Source organism: Heptranchias perlo, chromosome 31 (genome assembly GCF_035084215.1).
Source record: "Heptranchias perlo isolate sHepPer1 chromosome 31, sHepPer1.hap1, whole genome shotgun sequence".
Classification (NCBI taxonomy): Eukaryota; Metazoa; Chordata; class Chondrichthyes; order Hexanchiformes; family Hexanchidae; genus Heptranchias; species Heptranchias perlo.
The window spans coordinates 1,424,167-1,443,919 of record NC_090355.1 but is presented as its reverse complement, the minus strand read 5'-3'; the positions used below and the strand labels follow the sequence as shown (position 1 = coordinate 1,443,919).

At 45.0% G+C, this 19,753-nt stretch overlaps 1 protein-coding gene across 1 annotated transcript in view; it reads right to left on the bottom strand.

Annotated features, from left to right (window-relative positions):
* The window catches only part of anapc2 (anaphase promoting complex subunit 2), a 62,753-nt gene extending 43,204 nt beyond the window's left edge, over nt 1-19,549 (bottom strand). The window contains exons 1-3 of the mRNA XM_067969515.1: nt 19,361-19,549; nt 16,362-16,963; nt 9,807-9,939 (exon numbers count right to left, since the gene is read on the bottom strand). Of these exons, the coding sequence (XP_067825616.1) occupies nt 9,807-9,939; nt 16,362-16,963; nt 19,361-19,534 (909 nt within the window). The 5' untranslated portion in view covers nt 19,535-19,549. The remainder of the gene's footprint in view (nt 1-9,806; nt 9,940-16,361; nt 16,964-19,360) is intronic.
* Between the last annotated feature and the right edge of the window lie 204 nt (nt 19,550-19,753).

Below are 19,753 nucleotides of genomic sequence, written 5' to 3'. Positions count from 1 at the left end.
GCAGCAGTTAGCCAAGGCTTCTTCAACAGAACCTCCCAAACCAGCGACCTCTACCACCTAGAAGGACAAGAGCAGCAGGCACATGGGAACAACACCACCTGCACGTTACCCTCCAAGTCACACACCATCCCAACTTGTAAATATATCACCGTTCCTTCATCATCGCTGGGTCAAAATCCTGGAACTCCCTACCTCACAGCACTGTGAGAAAACCATCACCACTCGGACTGCAGCGGTTCAAGAAGTCGGCTCACCACCACCTTCTCAAGGGCAATTAGGAATGGACAATAAATGCTGGCCTTGTCAGCGATGCCCATATCCCATGAACGATTAAAAAAAAAAGGAAGTAGTAGTGAAATTGGATAGACTAAAAATAGATAAAGAGGTACTTAAAAGGTTGGTTGCGCTCAAAGTAGAAAAGTCACTCGGTTTGGATGGAATGTATCCTAGATTGCTGAGGTAAGTAAGGGTGGAAATTGCGGAGGCTCTGGCCACAAGCTTCCAATCCTCCTTAGGTATGGGAGTGGTGCCAGAGGATTAGAGGATTTCAAATGTTACACTTCTGTTCAAAAAAGGGAAGAGGGATAAACCCGGCAACTACAGGCAAATCAGCCTAATATTGGTGGTGGGGAGACAATAATCCGAGACAAAATCAATTGGCACTTAGAAAATTTGGGGTTAACAAATGAAAGCCAGCACAGATTTGTTAAAGGCAAATCGTGTTTGACTAACCTGATTGAGTTCTTTGATGAACCAATGGAGAGGGTTTAATGAGGGTAGTGCAGTTGATGTTGTGTAAATGGACTTTCAAAAGGCATTTGATAAAGTATCACATGATAGACCTGTAAGCAAAATTGAAACCCATGGGATTAAAGGGGCAGTGGCTGCATGGATACGAAATTGGCTAATGGACAGAAAGCAGAGAGTCGTGGTGAACGGTTGTTTTTCAGACTGGAGGAAAGTATACAGTGGTGTTCCCCAGGGGTCGGTGCTGGGACCACTGCTCTTTTTGATATATATTAATGCCCTGGAGTTGGGTATATAGGGCATAATTTCAAAGTTTGCAGATGAAACGAAACTCAGAAATGTAGTAAACACTGAGGAGGATAGTAATAGACTTCAGGAGGACATAGACAGACTGGTGAAATGGACAAAGACATGGCAGATGAAATTTAACACAGGGAAGTGTGAAATGATTTAATTTTGGTAGGAAGAATGAGGAGAAGCAATATAAACTAAATGGTACAATTTTAAAGGGGGTGCAGGAACTGAGAGATTTGGGAATGTACGTACACAAGTTTTTGAAGGTGGTAGGACAAGTTGAGAAGGCTGTTAAAAAGGTATACGGGATCCTGGGCTTTATAAATAGAGGCATAGAGTACAAAAGCAAGAAAATTATGCTAAATCTTTATAAAACACTGATTAGGCCCCAGCTGGAGTATTGTGGCCAATTCTGGGCACCGCACTTTAGGAAGGATGTCAAGGACTTAAAGAGGGCACAGAGGAGATTTACTAGAATGGTACCAGGGATGAAAGACTTGAGTTACGTGGAGAGACTGAAGAAGCTGAGGTTGTTCTCCTTCGAGCAGAGAAGGTTAAGGGGAGATTTGATAGAAGTGTTCAAAATCATGAAGGGTTTGATAGAGTAAATAAGGAGAAACTGTTTCCAGTGGCAGAAGGGTCGGTAACCAGAGGACACAGATTTAAGGAAATTTGCAAAAGGACCAGGGTCAACATGAGGAAAAATATATTTACACAGCAACTTGATAAAATCTGGAATGCACTGCCTGAAAGGGTGGTGGAAGCAGATTCAATAACTTTCAAAAGGGAATTGGATAAATACTTGAAGGGGAAAAATCTGCAGGGCTATGGGGAAAGAGCAGGGGAGTGGGACTAATCGATAGCTCTTTCAAAGAGCTGGCAGAGGCACAATGGGCCAAATGGCAGCCTCCTGTGCTGTATCATTCTATGATGGCAGCCTGCATTGTGCCAGCCACCTTGATGTTGTAGATGTTTAAATCCAGTGCTTACTTTCACCAAATCTTTATGTGACAGGCTTTGGTAAAGAGGCTTGCCTGTCATGAGGCTGACTCTCTTTCCAGTGTACCAGTCAGTGTAGGCTGGAGCTCTCCCTCCATGCAGCTTCTTCCCCCTTTTGCCATAAATCCATTTCACAGTATGGTCCCGGATCTCATACATGGGTTAAAAGAACATAGGAACAGGAGTAGGCCATTTAGCCCCTCGAGCCTGTTCCGCCATTCAATTAGATCATGGCTGATCTGCATCTCAACTCCATCTACCCTCCCTGGCTCCGTAACCCTTAATACCCTTACCCAACAAAAAATCTATCAATCTCAGTTTTGAAATTTTCAATTGACCCCCAGCCTCAACAGCTTTTTGAGGGAGAGAGTTCCAGATTTCCACTACTCTGTGTGAAGAAGTGCTTCCCGGCATCACTCGTGCTAATTTTAAGGTTATGCCCTCTTATTCTGGACTCCCCCAGCAGAGGAAACAGATTCTGTCTATCTACCCTATCAAATCCTCCAATCATCTTAAACACATCAATTTTCTTAATTTTCTACACTCAAGGGAATACAAGCCGAGTCTATGCAACTTGTCCTCACAATTTAACCCTTTTAGGCCTGGTATCCCTCTCGTAAATCTGCGCTGCACGCCCCCCAAGGGCAATATATCCTTCCTGAGGTACGGTGCCCAGAACTGAACGCAGTACTCCAGAAAGGGTTTAACTAGAGCTTTATATAACTGTAACATAACTTTCAATCTTTTGTATTCCAGCCCCCTTGAAATAAAGAAAAAGTGCTCTTCACGTTTCCCAGCTCAATCATGACGAACTGTGGCCAGGTATTTTAACAAGGATTGCCAAAGTATCACAGGTCTGTAATACAGCAGCTCTGCCACTAGAGGCCTCCAGATACCTACAGAAACGATACGAGCAGAAAACCAGTGCAGCAATGAAAACATAAAATACTGGAATTTATATAAAGGGTTATCAGCATCTGAAAGAGGAAGGTAGCTTAACATTTCAGACAGATCCTTTCATCAGAACTGGATCACCATTCTGACAAAAGATTCCATCTGAAACATGAACTGCTTTTCTTTCAGACGTTGACTTATGTACACGCTTCCAGAATTTTCTATTTTCATTTCAGATTTCCAGCTTTCAGTTTCTCTTTTTATTGATACTGGTAATGCACAGTACTCCACAGCTCACTATGTGTGAGTCAGCACTACAAACAGTAGTGTTACGTGTAAATTGTTCACTTCTATGGTTGGATCATTCAGGCCAAGGCAAAGGAACTACATACAGCTACAAGTATCTTGATACACTGGGCAATATATTCTTCATCCACATAACCAACTATTACATAGAATTTACAGCACAGAAATAGGCTATTTGGCTCACCTGGTCGATGCCGGTATTTATGCTCCACGTGAGCCTCCTCCCACCCTTCTTCTTCTAACCCTATCAACATATCCTTCTATTCCTTTCTCCCTCATGTACTTATCTAGCAACCCCTTAAAGGAATCTAAGCTACTCGCCTCAACTACTCCATGTGGTAACAAGTTCCACATTCTAACCAGTCTCTGGGTGAAGAAGTTTCTCCTGAATTCTTTATTGGATTTATTAATGACTATCTTATAATTATGGCCCCGAGTTCTGGTCTCCCCCACAGATGAAAACATCTTCTCTACGTCTACCCTATCAAACCCCTTCATAATTTTAAAGACCTCTAGGAACATAGGAACAGGAGTAGGCCATTCAGCCACTTGTGCCTGCTCTGCCATTCAATAAGATCCTGGCTGATCTGTGATCTAACTCCATATACCTTTGCTTGCCAAAAAGCTATCTATCTCAGATTTAAATTTAGCAATTGAGCTAGTATCAATTGCCGTTTGCGGAAGAGAGTTCCAAACTTCTACCACCCTTTGTGTGTAGAAATGTTTTCTAATCTCACTCCTGAAAGGTCTGGCTCTAATTTTTAGACTATGTCCCCTAGTCCTAGAATCCCCAACCAGCGGAAATAGTTTGTCCCCTTAATATCTTATAAACTTCGATCAGATCACCCCTTAACCTTCGAAACTCTAGAGGATACAACCCCAATTTGTGTAATCTCTCCTCGTAACTTAACCCTTGAAGTCCGGGTATCATTCTAGTAAACCTACGCTGCGCTCCCTCCAAGGCCAATATGTCCTTCCGAAGGTGCGGTGCCCAGAACTGCTCACAGTACTCCAGGTGCGGTCTATGCCTTCATCTAGGTCGTTAGTAAATATTGTGAATATTGAGGCCCCAAGACAGATCCCTGCAGGACTCCACTAATCACATCCTGCCAATGTGAGTATCTACCCATTATCCGTACTCTCTGTCACCTTTCGCTCAGCCAACTTCCTAACCAAGTCCGTACTTTTCCCTTGATTCCATGGGCTTCTATCTTAGCTAACAGTCTCTTATGTGGGACCTTATCAAATGCCTTCTGGAAGTCCATATAAATAACATCCATTGACATTCCCCTGTCCACTACTTTAGTCACCTCTTCAAAAAATTCAATCAGGTTTGTCAGGCACGACCTACCTTTCACAAATTCATGCTGGCTCTCTCTGATTAACTGAAAATTTTCGAAGTGTTCAGTCACCCTATCCTTAATTATAGACTCCGGCATTTTCCCTGCAACAGATGTTGGGCTAACTGATCTATAATTCCCTGGTTTCCCTCTCTCTCCTTTCTTAAAAAACGGAGTGATATGTGCAATTTTCCAATCTAGAGAACTTTGAAAGATTATAGTTAGGGCATCTGCAATGTGCTCACCTACTTCCTTTAAAACCCTGGGATGGAAACCATCTGATCCTGGGGATTTGTCACTCTTTCGTGCTATTATTTTCTTCATTATTGTTGCTTTACTTATGTTGATTTTAATCGAGTCCCTGTCCCTGATTCAATATTAGTTTTCTTGGGATTTCCGGCATGCTATCCTCTTTTTCGACTGTAAATACTGACACAATGTAATTGTTCAACATGTCCGCCATTTCCCCATTGTCAATGACAATATCCCCACTTTCAGTTTTTAAAGGGGCCAACACTGCTCCTGACCACCCTCTTTTTCCTAATGTAACTATAAAAGTTCTTCGTATTGGTTTTGATATCCCCTGCGAGTTTCTTTTCATACTCTCTTTTTGTAGCTCTTACTATCTGTTGATCTTTGTATCTTTCCTATTCGCCAGGATCTGTGCCATTTTTTGCCTTTTTGTATACCCTTTCCTTATGTCTTATACTGTCCCTTACCTCTTTAGTTGTCCATGGCTGTTTTTTTTGGCAAGTAGAGTTCTTGCCCCTCAGGGATATAAACCGATTCTGTATCACATTAAATGTTTCTTTAAACATTTCCCACCGATCATCAGTCGTTTTACCCATTAACAGATTTGCCCAGTTTACTGTGGACAGTCTCTGTCTCATCCCATTGAAGTCGGCCTTACCCAAGTCTAGAATCTTAGCAGCTGATTCACTTTTTTCCCTTTCAAACACTAAATTGAACTCGATCATATTATGATCGCTGTTGGATAGATGTTCATGCACAGTTACGCTGTTAATTAAATCTGGTTCATTACTCATTACTAAATCTAGTATGGCTTGCCCCCTTGTTGCCTCTAGGACATACTGCTGTAGAAAACTATCCTGGACACACAAGAAATTCGCTACCTTTCTGACAGTTGCTAGTCTGCTTTTCCCAATCTATGTGAAGGTTAAAGTCCCCCATTAAGACCACTATGCCTTTGTTACATGCTTGTCTAATCTCTGCATTTATACAATCTAGCACTTCAGAGCTGCTGCCAGGGGTCCTATATACAACTCCCACTATAGTCTTAGATCCTTTCCTATTTCTCAATTCAACCCATAAGGTCTCTGTTGGCTGCTTACCTCTCATTCTATCCCCCTTTATCATTGAAGTGATTTCATCTCTAATCACTAAGGCTACTCCTCCCCCTCTTCCATTTTCCCTATCTCTCCTGTAGACCTTATAACCCGGTATATTTAGTTCCCAATCCCGACCATCCTGCAGCCATGTCTCAGTAATAGCTATCATGTCATACCCTCCAATTTGAATTTGAACCTGTAGTTCATTTAATTTATTCCTTATACTCCGTGCATTTGTATATAGAACTCTTGTGGGCCACACACCCTAGCCTGACCTCCAGCTTTGATGCTGGGTTAATCGCTTTATACCTTCTAGTTTTCACTTTATCTGTAGTGCCTAAAGTACACTTTCTTTCTGCTGCTCTACGCTTTTCCCTTTCACTTGTTCTTGAACAACTGTTTGTACTATTTGTGGGGTAAATTTCCCCTGGGTCTTCCACTCTCTTGCTGCTCTCAACTTTACTCCCTGCTCAGGTTCCCATCCCCCTGCCACTCTAGTTTAAACCTTCCCCAACAGCACTACATAAAAAGCTCTATTAGGTCACCCCTCAGCCTTTTCTTTTCTAAGGAAAAAAGCCCCAGCGTGTCCAGTATTTCCTGATAGGTATAACCTCCGATAGCATCCTCGTAAATCTTTTTTGCACCTTCTCCGGTGCCGCTATATCTTTTTTGTAATATGGAGACCAGAACTGTGCACAGTACTCTAAGTGGAGTTTAACAAAAGTTCTATACAAGTTTAACATAACTACGCTATTTTTGAATTCCATTCCTCTAGAAATGAACCCCAGTGCTTTGTTTGCACTTTTTAATGGCATTGTTAACTTGCATCGCTACTTTTAATGATTTGTGAATCTGTACCCATCTTTGCTCTTCTACCCCATTTAGACTCTTATTTTCCAAGGGTTTTGGAAGAGGTGGCTGCAGAGATAGTGAATGCATTGGTTTTGATTTTCCAGAATTCCCTAGATTCTAGGATGGTCCCTGTGGATTGGAAGGTAGCAATAACCTCATTATTCAAGAAGGGAGAAAGAAAACAGGGAACTATAGGCCAGTTTGCCTGACATCAGCAGTAGGGAAAATGCTCAAATCTATTATTAAGGGCTTAGTAACGGGGCACTTAGAAAATCATAATACGATTAGGCAGAGTCAATATGGTTTTATGAAAGGGAAATCATGTTTGACAAATATTTTGGGTTTTCTGAGGATGTAACTAGCAGGATAGATAAAGGGGAACCAGTGGATGTAGTATATTTGGATTTTCAAAAGACATTCGATAAGGTGCCACACAGGAGGTTGTTACACAAGATTAGGGCTCATGGGATTGGGGGTAATATATTAGCATGATTGAGGATTGATTAATGGACAGAAAACAGAGAGTAGGAATAAACGGGTCATTTTCCGGTTGGCTGGTTATGACTAGTGGGGTGCCGCAAGGATCAGTGCTTGGGCCTCAGCTGTTTACAACATATGTCAATGACTTAGATGAAGGGACCAAGTGTAATATATCCAAGTTTGCTGACTATACAAAGCTAGGTGGGAAAGTAAGCTGTGAGGAGGACACAATGAGGCTGCAAAGGGATACAGACAGGTTAAGTGAGTGGGCAAGAAGGTGGTGGATGGAGTATAATGTGGGGAAATGTGAAATTATTCACTTTGGTAGGAAGAATAGAAAAACAGAATTTTTTTTAAAAGGAGAGAGACTAAGAAATGTTGGTAATCAGAGGGATTTGGATGTCCTTGTACACGAATCACAGAAAGTTAACATGCAGATACAGCAAGCAATTAGGAAGACAAATGGCATGTTGGCCTTTATTGCAAGGGGGTTGGAGTATAAGAGTAATGAGATCTTGCTGCAATTATATAGGGCTCTGGTGAGACCACAGCTGGAGTACTGTGTACAGTTTTGGTCTCCTTACCTAAGGAAGGATATACTTGCCTAAGAGGGGATATATCGAAGGTTCACTAGATTGATTCCTGGGATGAGAGGGTTGTCCTATGAGGAGAGATTGAGTAGAATGGGCCTATATTCTCTGGAGTTTAGAAGAATGAGAGGTGCTATCATTGAAACATATAAGATTCTTAGGGGGCTTGACAGGCTAAATGTTGAGAGGCTGTTTCCTCTGGCTGGAGAATCTCGAACTAGGGGTCATAATCTCAAGATAAGAGGTCGGCCATTTAGGACCAAGATGAGGAAAAATTTCTTCACTCAGAGGGTTGTGAATCCTTGAAATTCTCTACCTCAGAGGGCTGTGGATGCTCAGTCGCTGAGTATATTCAAGATTAACATCGATAGATTTTTGGACACTAAGGGAATCAAGGGATATGGGGATAGGGCAGGAAAGTGGAGTTGAGGTAGAAGATCAGCCATGATCTTATTGAATGGCAGAGCAGGTTCGAGGGGCCGAATGGCCTACTCTTGCTCCTATTTCTTACGTTCTCATGTGGCCTCCTTATTCCTCCTATCAAAATGCACCACCTCACACTGATCTCTATTGAAATTAATTTGCCATTTACACACGCATTCTGCAAGTTTATTAATGTCTTCCTGTATTTTGTCACAATCTTTCTCAGTAGTATCTATACCACCAAATTTGTTGTCATCGCAAATTGTGAAATTGTACTTCTGAATCCAGAGTCCAAATTATTTATGTAAATGATGAACAACAGGGTCCCAGAATCGATCCCTGTGGAACACCACCTCCGCTGTACCTTCCGTTAGTCTGAGTAACTACCTTCAACCCCTAGGGGGTAATTTTAACCCCAAAGAACGGGTGGGTTGGGGTGGGAGGTAAAAATAACAGTTTTTTTGAAGTGGGACTGCATCCCGGCTCTAACATGCCCACTTCCGGGTCTAACCCAGGCGCGTTTGAATGCACGTGCATCCAAAACCCGGAAGTGGTTAATGCCAGCAGGCGGATTGTTAAAGAGGCAATGTACCTCATTAAAATAGTTGAGGTACTTAATTTTTTGTGGATTCTAAAGTTGAAACGAATTTAAGCTCACCTGCGTGGGTTTTCCATGGTTTCTGATTCTCTCAAAAGCAGGCGAGAAGGGGCGGATCCATGAGGTGAGTGACTTTATTGCACTGCTTGTGGGCGCAGAGGAGCGGGAGTGCTTCATCCAGGCCCAACAAGCTCACCTGGCGTGATCAGACACCCGCGTTCGGCCAACTCTTCTCCGCAATGGTAGACCACCCCCCCCCCATCTCCGACTCTTCACTCGACTGCCGATCCGATCACCTCCCTGCCCCCGATCTTCTCCGAGGCCCCCCCCACCCCCTCATGTCAACTACGGCCCACAATCTCTCCTCCCTCCTCTCCGATTCGCGGCTCCTTTCCGTCCCGACTGGCAATCAGCTGGTCAATCTGGCTGGTAGTCATGTGGGAAACCCAGAAGCAAAAAAAATTACCTTCAATTGAATTGCAATTGCAGATTGTGACGCACTCACTTGACTTCCGGGTACCCCACGCAAATATCTACCCACCCGCTGGGTTCCCGGCTCCAAGTAAATAGTCATGCCCTTACTCTCAGTTTTCTGTTTTGTAGCCAGCTTGCTATCCATTCCGCTACTTGTCCCTTGACTCTACATGCTCTGACCTTAATCACAAGTCTACAATGCGATACCTTATTAAAGGCCTTTTGAAAATCCAAGTATATTACATTTACTACACTACCCTTATCTGCTCTTTTTGTTACTTCTTCAAAGAATTCAATAAGGTTGATCAAGCATGACCTTCCCTTTTGAATCCGTGTTGACTATACTTTATTATATTTACGGTTTCTAGATCCACTAATTCAAACCATCAATTATCACTTTGTTATTCAGCAGGTAAGGACATAAAGAGATATGCTTACCTACCAATTCTGGCTCGCTTACCTCCTCAAGCTGGGAGAGAAAGGAGTTCTCATACTCTCCACGACACAACCTGCCCACGTGCTCCTCTATCATCTTATGCAGGATGGTGGTGATGGCGTCTGCACTGATTCGTTCTAATAAGTTCAGTGAGTGTCTGACAACAGCCAACAAACATCATTAAGTTTAACAAACCTGGTGTTAATGAGAATAGTTAGTTTACTCAAGAAAGACCGGTGGCGACATGAACTTTTACATTCTTGCGGAAGAGGTTGTCGGGACTGGCTCTGCGCGAGCTGGGCGTGGAGGTCATCCTTTCAGCTTAGGCCGACGACGTGCTCCTCGTGGTCACGGATCCCGTTGACTTGCGGAGGATGCGTGAGTGCCAAAAGGTGTACTCTGCCGCGTCCTCCGCAAGGATCAATGGGAGAAATGTTCTGGACTCCTGGTGGGTCAGTGGCAGGCGGACTCCCTGCCGGAGGAGCTACGGCCTTTTGCCTGGAGTACCACGCACCTCCGGTACCTGGGAGTCTATCTTAGCCCTGCCGAGGAAGCCTGGCTAGCGAACTGGCAAGAGCTGGAGGCCAAAGTCACCGCTCGCCTAGGACAGGTCTGCTCCGAGTGTTATCCTACAGGGGTCGAGTGCTGGTCATAAACCAGCTGGTGGCCGCAATGTTGTGGTACCGGTTGGTCACTTTGATCCCTCCTCCTGAGTTTGTTGCCAAAATTCAGAAGAAGCTCGTCGACTTCTTCCGGGCCAAAAGGATTCACTGGGTCACTGCTGCAGTCCTGAGTCTCCCGCTTAGGGAGGGCGGTCAGGGGCTGGTGTGCGTCCGCACCCAGGTGGCGACTTTCCACCTTCGGACCCTGTATGTTGAGGATCCTCCAAGATGGTGTGCGCTGGCGACGGATTTCTTCCGCCAGCTGCATGGCCTGAATTACCACACGCAGCTCATGTTTATCACGCTGCCGGGAGGGCGTGCGTCCTTGCGGGAGCTGCCTGTCTTTTAGGATCTGATCAGGGTCTGGAATATGGTTGTCTCCTGCCGGTGCTCTCTCCCGTCAGGGGTGGCGACCTTCCTGCAGGAGCCGCTGCTCAGGAATACTCTCCTCTGTGGTGTTGGCTTCGGCGGCACGCAGCTGACGGAGGAGAGGGCCCTGGCCGGTAAGGTAACCAGAGTCAGGGATGTCCTGGATGGCGGAGGGGCGGGCTGGATGGTGCCGGGGACACTGGCCGCACGGGTGTCCTTGAGCCATGTCTGGGATGCGGCCGCCGCCATCTGGGCAGTGAAAGTGGCACTCGGCCCTGACTCCACTCGGTGTGTGGAAAAGGCTCAAGCGCATGGAGCCATCCCGTCCGAACTGACCCCCATTCGGACGGAATTCTGCATCGGCGCCAGGCCCCGAAAGCTCCCTCGGGTAGGCTGTGCCTCACAACTTGAGCCGTCTCTCGGAAATCCTTTCCGTGCCATTTCACTCTGCGCGGAGGGATTTCTTGTACGGGCTGCTCCTGCACACTCTCCACTTCCTCGCATGGACTCCCAGGCCGCCTGGATGAGTCAGTGTTTCATTTATTCATAGGGTGTGGGAGGCTGCAGCCCCTGTTCCACTATTTAAGGGGGCTGCTCCACAAATTCTGGCTGCACTTCAGTCCCACACTCCTTTGGCCGCCTGGTGAGCAGGGGAGCAGTGGGGGGGGGGGGGGGGGGGGCGGTGGCGGGCAGGTCAGAGGACGTCCTCGTGGGCCTGTCCAAGATGGCTATCCACAGGTCCAGGTTAGATGCGGCCCGTGGGGGCCGTCGCTCTAACTGTCTGCCTCTCTTCCGCGGCATTCTCCGCGCCCGGGTGGCCCTGGAGAGGGAGCACGCGTTGTCTGCCGGTGCGCTTAAGGCTTTCTGCGACCGGTGGGCATCGCAGGGCTGGAGTGCATCCTGGATCCTCAAAATAAAACTATTATTTGACACTGTTATTTGGTTTATGACTTGTTTTAAATAAAACACACCCTATGAAGGGGAGGGGGCCTAAAACACAAAAAAAAGGGAAAAAAAATTGTCCCAGATGAGGCTAAACAAGAAAACTAGACGGAAAAAAAATGAACTTTTACATGAACTAATGCAGATGCGATCAGAGCAGTCACTATATGTGAGAATGTACTGCTGGGCTAGCTGTTTATTTTATGCAGGCAGATACAGACTTCAATGTCAACAATAAACTTACATTACAGTGAACCTCTGATTAGGGGTCTAAGTGACGATGGATAATTGATTTCCCATCATGCATCTCCACTCTCGCTAACAGAAGTAGAGCAAGATCAGCTGGAACAGCAAGATCAGCTGATCTATTCACTGATTGCCATTTCAAAACTCTTGTCATATATCTGCTGGCTGGACTGGAGAAAGCAACCAAAAATGTGGCTCCAAAAATGTCCCCCAAATACAAAGGTGAGCATTCCAGGTAGCATACATTTACCTCCAGCAACCCAGTCAGCAACTGTTGGTGAGATGAGTGCTGCAGATACTACTGACATTAATATCAATAGAATGAATACCTGTCTGTTTAAACGTACCCGTTACAGTGAACAAAGCAAGTGTTGAACATAACACCTGGAGTACCAGTTAACACTGGATTCAAAAGGCACTCTGTTCACTGGCACAAGAGCATGTTTAAACAGGCAGGCTCTCTATTGATGTTAGATCATTCTAAAGGAATAGAATTCAAAAGCAGAGAAGTTATGTTAAACTTGAGTAGAACCTTGGTTAGACCGCACTTAGCGTACTGTGAACAGTCCTGGTCTCCATATTACAAAAAGGATATAGAGAAGGTGCAAAGAAGATTTAGAAGGATGACACCAAGACTGAGAGGGTACACCTATCAGGAAATACTGAACAGGCTGGGACTTTTTTCTCTAGAAAAGAGAAGACTGAGAGGTGACCTGATAGGTCTTTAAAATTAAGAAGGGGATCGATAGGGGAGATGTAGAGAAGATGTTCCCACTTGTGGGGGACTCCAAAACTAGGGGTCATAATTATAAGATAGTCTCTAAGAAAGTCTCTAAGGAATTCAGGAGAAACATCTTTACTCAGAGAGTGGTTGGAATGTGGAACTTGCTACCACATGGAGTAGTTGAGGCGAATAGCAAAGGTGCCTTTAAAGGGATGCTAGATAAGTACATGAGGGAGAAAGGAATAGAAGGATATGTTGATAGGCTGAGATGAAGTAAATAAGAGTGGGTGGAGGCTCGTGTGGAGCATAAACACCAGCACAGACCAGTTGTGCCGAATGGCTTGTTCTGTGCTGTAAATTCTGTGCAAGATCAGTGCTGAGGAAGCTGCTGAGCTGACTGCTGGAAATGAGCACATGCTGCCTTTCACACTCACCCGTGCAGGAGCCCTGGTGGAAATCAAGGGAGCATTTTTGGCCAGTTCTCTCATGTCCAGTGGCTGAAGTTACAGGCAAATTTAAGGGGAACCTTTGTGCCATCTGGCAAGCTGATCTTACCAGCTGAGCAGAAGAACAGATGTGAGTGAAGAAAGAAATACTGCTGCTAGCCTTGCTCTATCCACAAAAATCAACAACACGGCTGAGGATAATTGAAGTTCTACCATATTTGAAACAGAATCCAATTTCAATATAGAGACTTGCTAGTTAAGACTCCAGAGTTACTTGACTTGCACTGGGAAATGCAGACAGCAAATGGGTCCCTCTCCTGTACAGGATTGTTGATTTGCATAACAAAAATGAATGTTGATATTAATATGATAAAATGTTTTTTTAAATGTTTGATATATTGTTACATTGCTATGGGGAAAATTGGAAATGTAACTAAAAGTAACCCAAATAAAAATGATAAAGTGTCACAGTCCAAATTACAATGGTCACTAGCAGTGTGAGCAGTGCTCCCCAGAGTTGTCCCTAAAAATAAACAATGAGCCGGATTTTGCTGTCAGCAGCGAACGAACGCTCAGACTTCCACTTGCCCATAGACTTTCTATGAGGTTTTGCACAGCAAGTTCCTGTAAATTAGAGTTCCAAAAAGTGCGGCGCCCTCTACAGGGCATCTGGGACCTGTGTGAACAGGGTAAGCAGCTGTGTATCTCCTTAACCAATCAGACTGAAGCATCATTAATAACTGCGCAGAGTCAGAAGCAGGAAGTGTAAGTGAGAATAGTGAATTCAATGTCAAATGAGGTACAGAAAGCTAAATCAAGAGAGGGTAAGAAAGATTGAATTAAGAGACAGAGATAAAAGAGACAGAAAGAAAAAGTTAAAAAAAAAGTATTTACTTTTTTTTAAATGTCCAACAATAATTAAAATCTGATGGAATGAGCCTCCACATTTGTAAAAGTTAATTTTCAGTGTCAGAGAGGTTGTTTGGCAGTAACTAAGACTTACCTCGCTGTTAAAAGGGTACTTAGACTTGAAATGACTTGACTTAACTTTTTTTGGCGCGTTTAGTCCGTATCAATGAGGTAAGAACAGGAACTTCATGTTGTTCAATACATTTAAATGTTGAGTCAGAAGGCAAGATGCCGTTTTCGCGCAACTTTTGAAGGAGCACGCATCGCGGCCAGCAACTTCCGGATTTCCGTGTTTAACTGTGCATGTGCGGTCGCCGGAAGTTGCTGTCCGATTAGCACATGAATAACGGTGAGCGCTGTTATCCTCACTGTTATTTTTACAGCAAAATCCGGACCTCATTGTCACGGTCAAAATGTGAGACCAAAAGTGCATATCAGCACATCACTGTAATTGAAAACTGAGAAACATGTTCAAAGCATTTCTCAGGTTTAAGGTGCACATTGATGAGTATGTGGCATAACTGAAGTAACCACTGCTTTATCAACCGATGACTATTTATTTCCTAAATCTATGTTCAGCACTATTCTCCAACTGACAAAAGAAATGGTCAGCTCCAAGGCCTCAAATCAATGCCTCGCGAGGACAATAATGGTACTTGTGCAAGAAATTCAAGATAACTTGGCCACTGATTTATCCCACTCTCCTGTGAGCAGCAGTCACTATGTCTCCACTTAGGACCATCTATGATGGTTAAAAGAGGTCATGTTCACGCCACATTAAGCATTCCGTGATCAGGGTCATGCCATTCTGCGTCACAAGACACTGGTAAACATGCTGTACCCAGACCACTACAGGGCATCATGTTTCATTTTAGTCAGACAATGGAGTAAACAGACCAACAACTATCCTGAATAGTCTCATTTTCAGAATCACAGATGAGATTGTAGCCTAAAATTTTTGTACTTCTAAGTGTCATGGAATTCTTGCAGCATTTCTGCTGATTTAAACATTAACACTTATTTTTAGGGAACAAACAATATTTTTGTGGTGTCAATACTGATCACAATGGCACAGATTGTGTTCACTGTTCCACATCATGCAGAGAATCAAAACAATCTTGCCAATTACTGGTTTGAAATCGCTATTAAAAAAAAATGGATTTTTTTTCTCTCACCGGTCCCTGGACTGTCTTAGGTAGATATTTTCCCAGTTCTTAGTCTGTTCCCCTCAATTTTTCACTGTTTATTGGATGATGAAGTCTCTTCGACCAGTGTAATATTATAAGTGTTACACTCCCCTGAATTGTCCAATCTGCTAAATACAGAACAGTATGCTTTTGGTTTAGTCCAAATCCGATAGAGGAAGCACTGAAAATTCAGCAGCACTGAATACACCTCCAAATAGTCACAGGTTCAAGTGTCAGGGCTGCCTATTGTTCTAACTCATTCACCACAATCGGCAAGTTCGATCAGCACTGGATGAAGCACACTATCTCAAATGTTTGGATAAGGCAACATAGGCCAACTCCCCAGAGATCTTCAACATGTTTTGTAAAAATCATATAAAATAGTATTTACTAAACATTTGACTGCCATCTAGTACCAGATCAATACCACAGCAACCTTACTTTAAACCTTACTATCTTTCTTGCTAGCAAAACTAAACCTTTGTACCTATAAGCTGATATTTCTAACAGTGCCAAAGGATGTATATGTTAAATATGACAAATTATACTGTATTTATCTATATTTACCCAGCATTTTAGAAGAAATTGCATTTTATAAGAAGTTTGGAGGTGGCATTTTGCAGTTCCACAGATTGGCAGGAATTCCGTCATTCACCATAACTTGGAATTCCCAATCTCAGAGAGGCACCAAACAGACTCGGCCATGCCCTTTCTCAGAGACAAAGGAAACGGAAAATTGGAGGGTGCGCATTATCCAGTACACACACACCTCCTGCCTACTAGTTGAGATCTGGTGGTAAAAGATCCACCAACATCATAAAGATGCCTCAGAAAAATATCACATTGGTTTCAAGAAGCTTCAAGTGATTAAGCCAAGCCTTTCATTTCTCTTAAAATGTTCCCTCACAGAAATCCTCTCGAACTGCACAAAAATACAACAGGTTTAATTATACGTTGTCAGATTGTGCCCTTACTACAACGTCTATCGTAGAATGCCAACCATCTATCAACTGCCATGGGTGTTGGGGTGGGGATTTACTGAAGGGTGCAACTGGCAAACTGCATATATTACAGATAAAAACTATGGTACTTACAATACGTGATTGACTTGTGAAAACTGCTCCATTGCAGTGGCACACCAGCATTGCTCTTTCTCTGCACTACAGCCTGCACAGGTCAGCAGTTCTATATCATCCGCAGCACTCTCATCTTCCTCTTCACTCATGCTATCTCCATTCCGCAGGCTCTTGTCTCGGTGTACGTAGATACTGAACGCACGAGTGTAAAACTCGTGTATAATCTCCTGGAAGGGTTGGACAGTTGAGAAGAATAACACAGCTTTAACCATGTTGTAGACCTTGTCCTTCAGTGTTCCAGGTCCGACACTGTTAATCAGTCCTGCCTCTATCCAGGTCTCCAAATGTTTCAGGCTGCGCAGGTAAGGTGCTAGCCTCTGATCCATCATACAGAAGGCATCGTAGAGGAGCTTTGAGCGCTGTTGTTCCGTCACCATGTTCTCCCTTTGTGTGAGGAAGTCCCAGAACTCTGCAGCAATCTTCCTCTGAAGGTCTACCTGCAATACTTCCATGAACCATTCCACCACCACCGAGTGCAAACCATAGTGCCGCAAAATTTCCAGTGCAGCTCGAAGCTCATCCTCCAGAAACTCACCACGACTTCCCAATTCAGGAGCTTCCTGAAAAACAAATACAGTTACAAATACAATGAATTCATACTTTCACTGCTCCTCTCCACATTCCACCATTAGAACCATTACATTTACAACTACATTTTTGCCTCAGGTTTACACTGGTTGAAGTGATTAAAATGGTTATTTTGCACCGCTGTAACTGCTACTTCAATCCTAAAGACAGAAAACTAAAATGGAGTTGGATCCAAAATTGGCTCAGGAGCAGGAAGCAAAGGGTAATGGTTGACGTGGTAATGGGGTCCCGCAAGGCTCAGTACTAGCTCCCTTGCTTTTTGTGGTATATATTAATGATTTGGACCTAAATGTGGAGGGGCTTGATCAAGAAGTTTGCAGATGATACAAAAATTGATAGTGATAGTGAAGAGGAAAGCTGTAGACTGCAGGAAGATATCAGTGAACTGGTCAGGTGGGCAGAAAAGTGGCAAATGGAATTCAATCCAGAGAAGTGTGAGTTAATGCATTTGGGGAGGGCAAACAAGGCAAGGGAGTACACAATAAATGGGAGGATACTGAGAGGTGTAGAGGAACAAGGGACCTTGGAGTGCATGTCCACAGATCCCTGAAGGTAGCAGGACAGGTAGATAAGGTGGTTAAAAAGGCAAGCGGGATACTCCTCTTTATTAGCCGAACCATAGAATATAAGAGCAGGGCGGTTATGCTGGAAAGGTATAAAACATTGGTTAGGCCACAGTTTTGAATACTGTGTACAGTTCTGGTCACCACATTACAGGAAAGATGTGATAGCACTAGAGAGGGGTACCGAGGAGAATTACGAGGATGTTGCTAGGGCTGGAGAATTTTTAGCTATGAGAAAAGATTGGATAGGCTGGGGTTGTTTACTTTGGAACAAAGGAGGCTGAGGGGAGATTTAATTGTGGTATATAAAATTATGATGGGACCAAATAAGAGTGGATAGAGAGGACCTATTTCCCTTAGCACGGGGCATATGGGATTTAAAGTGATTGGTAGAAGGATTAGACTGGCGCTGAGGAGAAATGTTTTCACCCAGAGGGTGGTGGGGGTCTGGAACTCACTGCCTGAAAGGGTGATAGAGGCAGAAACCCTCAACTCATTTAAAAAGTACTTGGATATGCACTTGAAGAGCTGTAACCTACAGGGCTACGGACCAAGTGCTGGAAAGTGGGGATTAAGCTGGATAGATCTTTTCGGCCGGCACGGACACGATGGGCCGAATGGCCTCCTTCTGTGCCGTAATTTTCTATGATTCTATGAAATGCACCCTGATCAAATAAGCCTCATAATAGAGGAGGTACACCTCATGGAATACACATCCTTTCACACAGTCAGCATACATTTAGAAGGAAATAAATAGTAATGGTGTCACCTTACAATTGACACCTCTCAACTTATAGAACAGAGCTGGTTTTATCACCCATTGGGTCAGAGAAGGAATAAAGTTAAACAAATTCACTATTTCAAAAAACATTGTAACTGGTTGGACAGTGAACTCAACCTCGACTGAGTGAAGTTAACACAGACTGATGCTTCATGAGATGGCAAACATTCTCTTCAGCATGTCAGGGACAATGGAGGATTCTCTGGTGGTGTTCGAGCACGGGGCAGAGGGTAGAGCCAATGCAGGTAGAGCGACTGAGGTAAAGGTTATAGGTGAGCATGATACGATAAGGGCAACAGCATTTCAGAGAAAGTTGGAGCTTGGGGAAACAGTTATCAGCAGGCCAGCAACAAAGGAACTGGAGAATAAACCTGGATAAGGGTTTGGTGGCTGTGGGAGGGAATTAGGAGTGAGGTAATATTGTAGGGATTGAAATAAGTGGTCTTGCTGATAGATAGGATCTGGGGTTTGAAGTTTAACTCTGGGTGAAACAGAACACCAAGGTTACACACCATCTGATCGACCCTGTGCAAACACCTGCACACTCTGCTCCCTATCAGACTCCACCCTCCTCATCACACCCGCACCCCCATCTTCATAACACTATCACCCACTTCCCCCTTGCACTCACATTCCCCTCCCCCATCAATCCACCCCCATTCCCCGAGATCCACCCCCCTCCCCCCTCCTCCCCCCTCCTCCCCCCTCCCCCCTCCTCCCCCCCCCCCCCCCTCCCCCTCCTCCCCCCTCCCCCCCCCCCCTCCCCCTCCCCCCCCTCCCCCCCCCTCCCCCCTCCCCCCCCCTCCTCCCCCCCCCCCCCCCTCCCCCCCCTCCCCCCTCCCCCCCCTCCCCCCTCCCCCCCCCCTCCTCCCCCCCCCCCCCTCCCCCTCCCCTCCCCCCCCCCCCCTCCCCGAGATCCACGCCCCCCCCTCAAAGCTGACAGTTAAAAGCTAGTTTCCCGGAAGGGCTCCCCGGTCGGTCGGCTCCGTGTGAGAGCGAGCCCCTCTAGTCATTCAGTACTGTACCAGTCCGAGGGCGGTGACGGGGAGGAGCCCGGTGCTCAGCCTGTGCCAGGCCGCCGACAGGTCCCGGTCCGGCTCGCGCCCCGCCGCCTCACCCACCACCGCCATCGCGCCCGCCCTCTGCAGCGAGCGGCGCATGCGCAGCGACCGCCACCTCCGGAGAGCCGGAATACGCATGCGTGTTAATTTTTTAAAAAAACCACCTGGGAGGTTTTCTCTTCAATTGGAATAGTTCCGATTTCTGACCCTTTCAGGCATTATTATCGTGATGGTGTTAGTGAGTCTCGATTAGAATCGGAGCAAGTAATGGGAGGAATCTTTCTCAGGAACGATAACAATCAAACCGCTGTGCAAGACTGCCGTGTCGCAAGGGCACGTCATCACCTGCGACAGCTG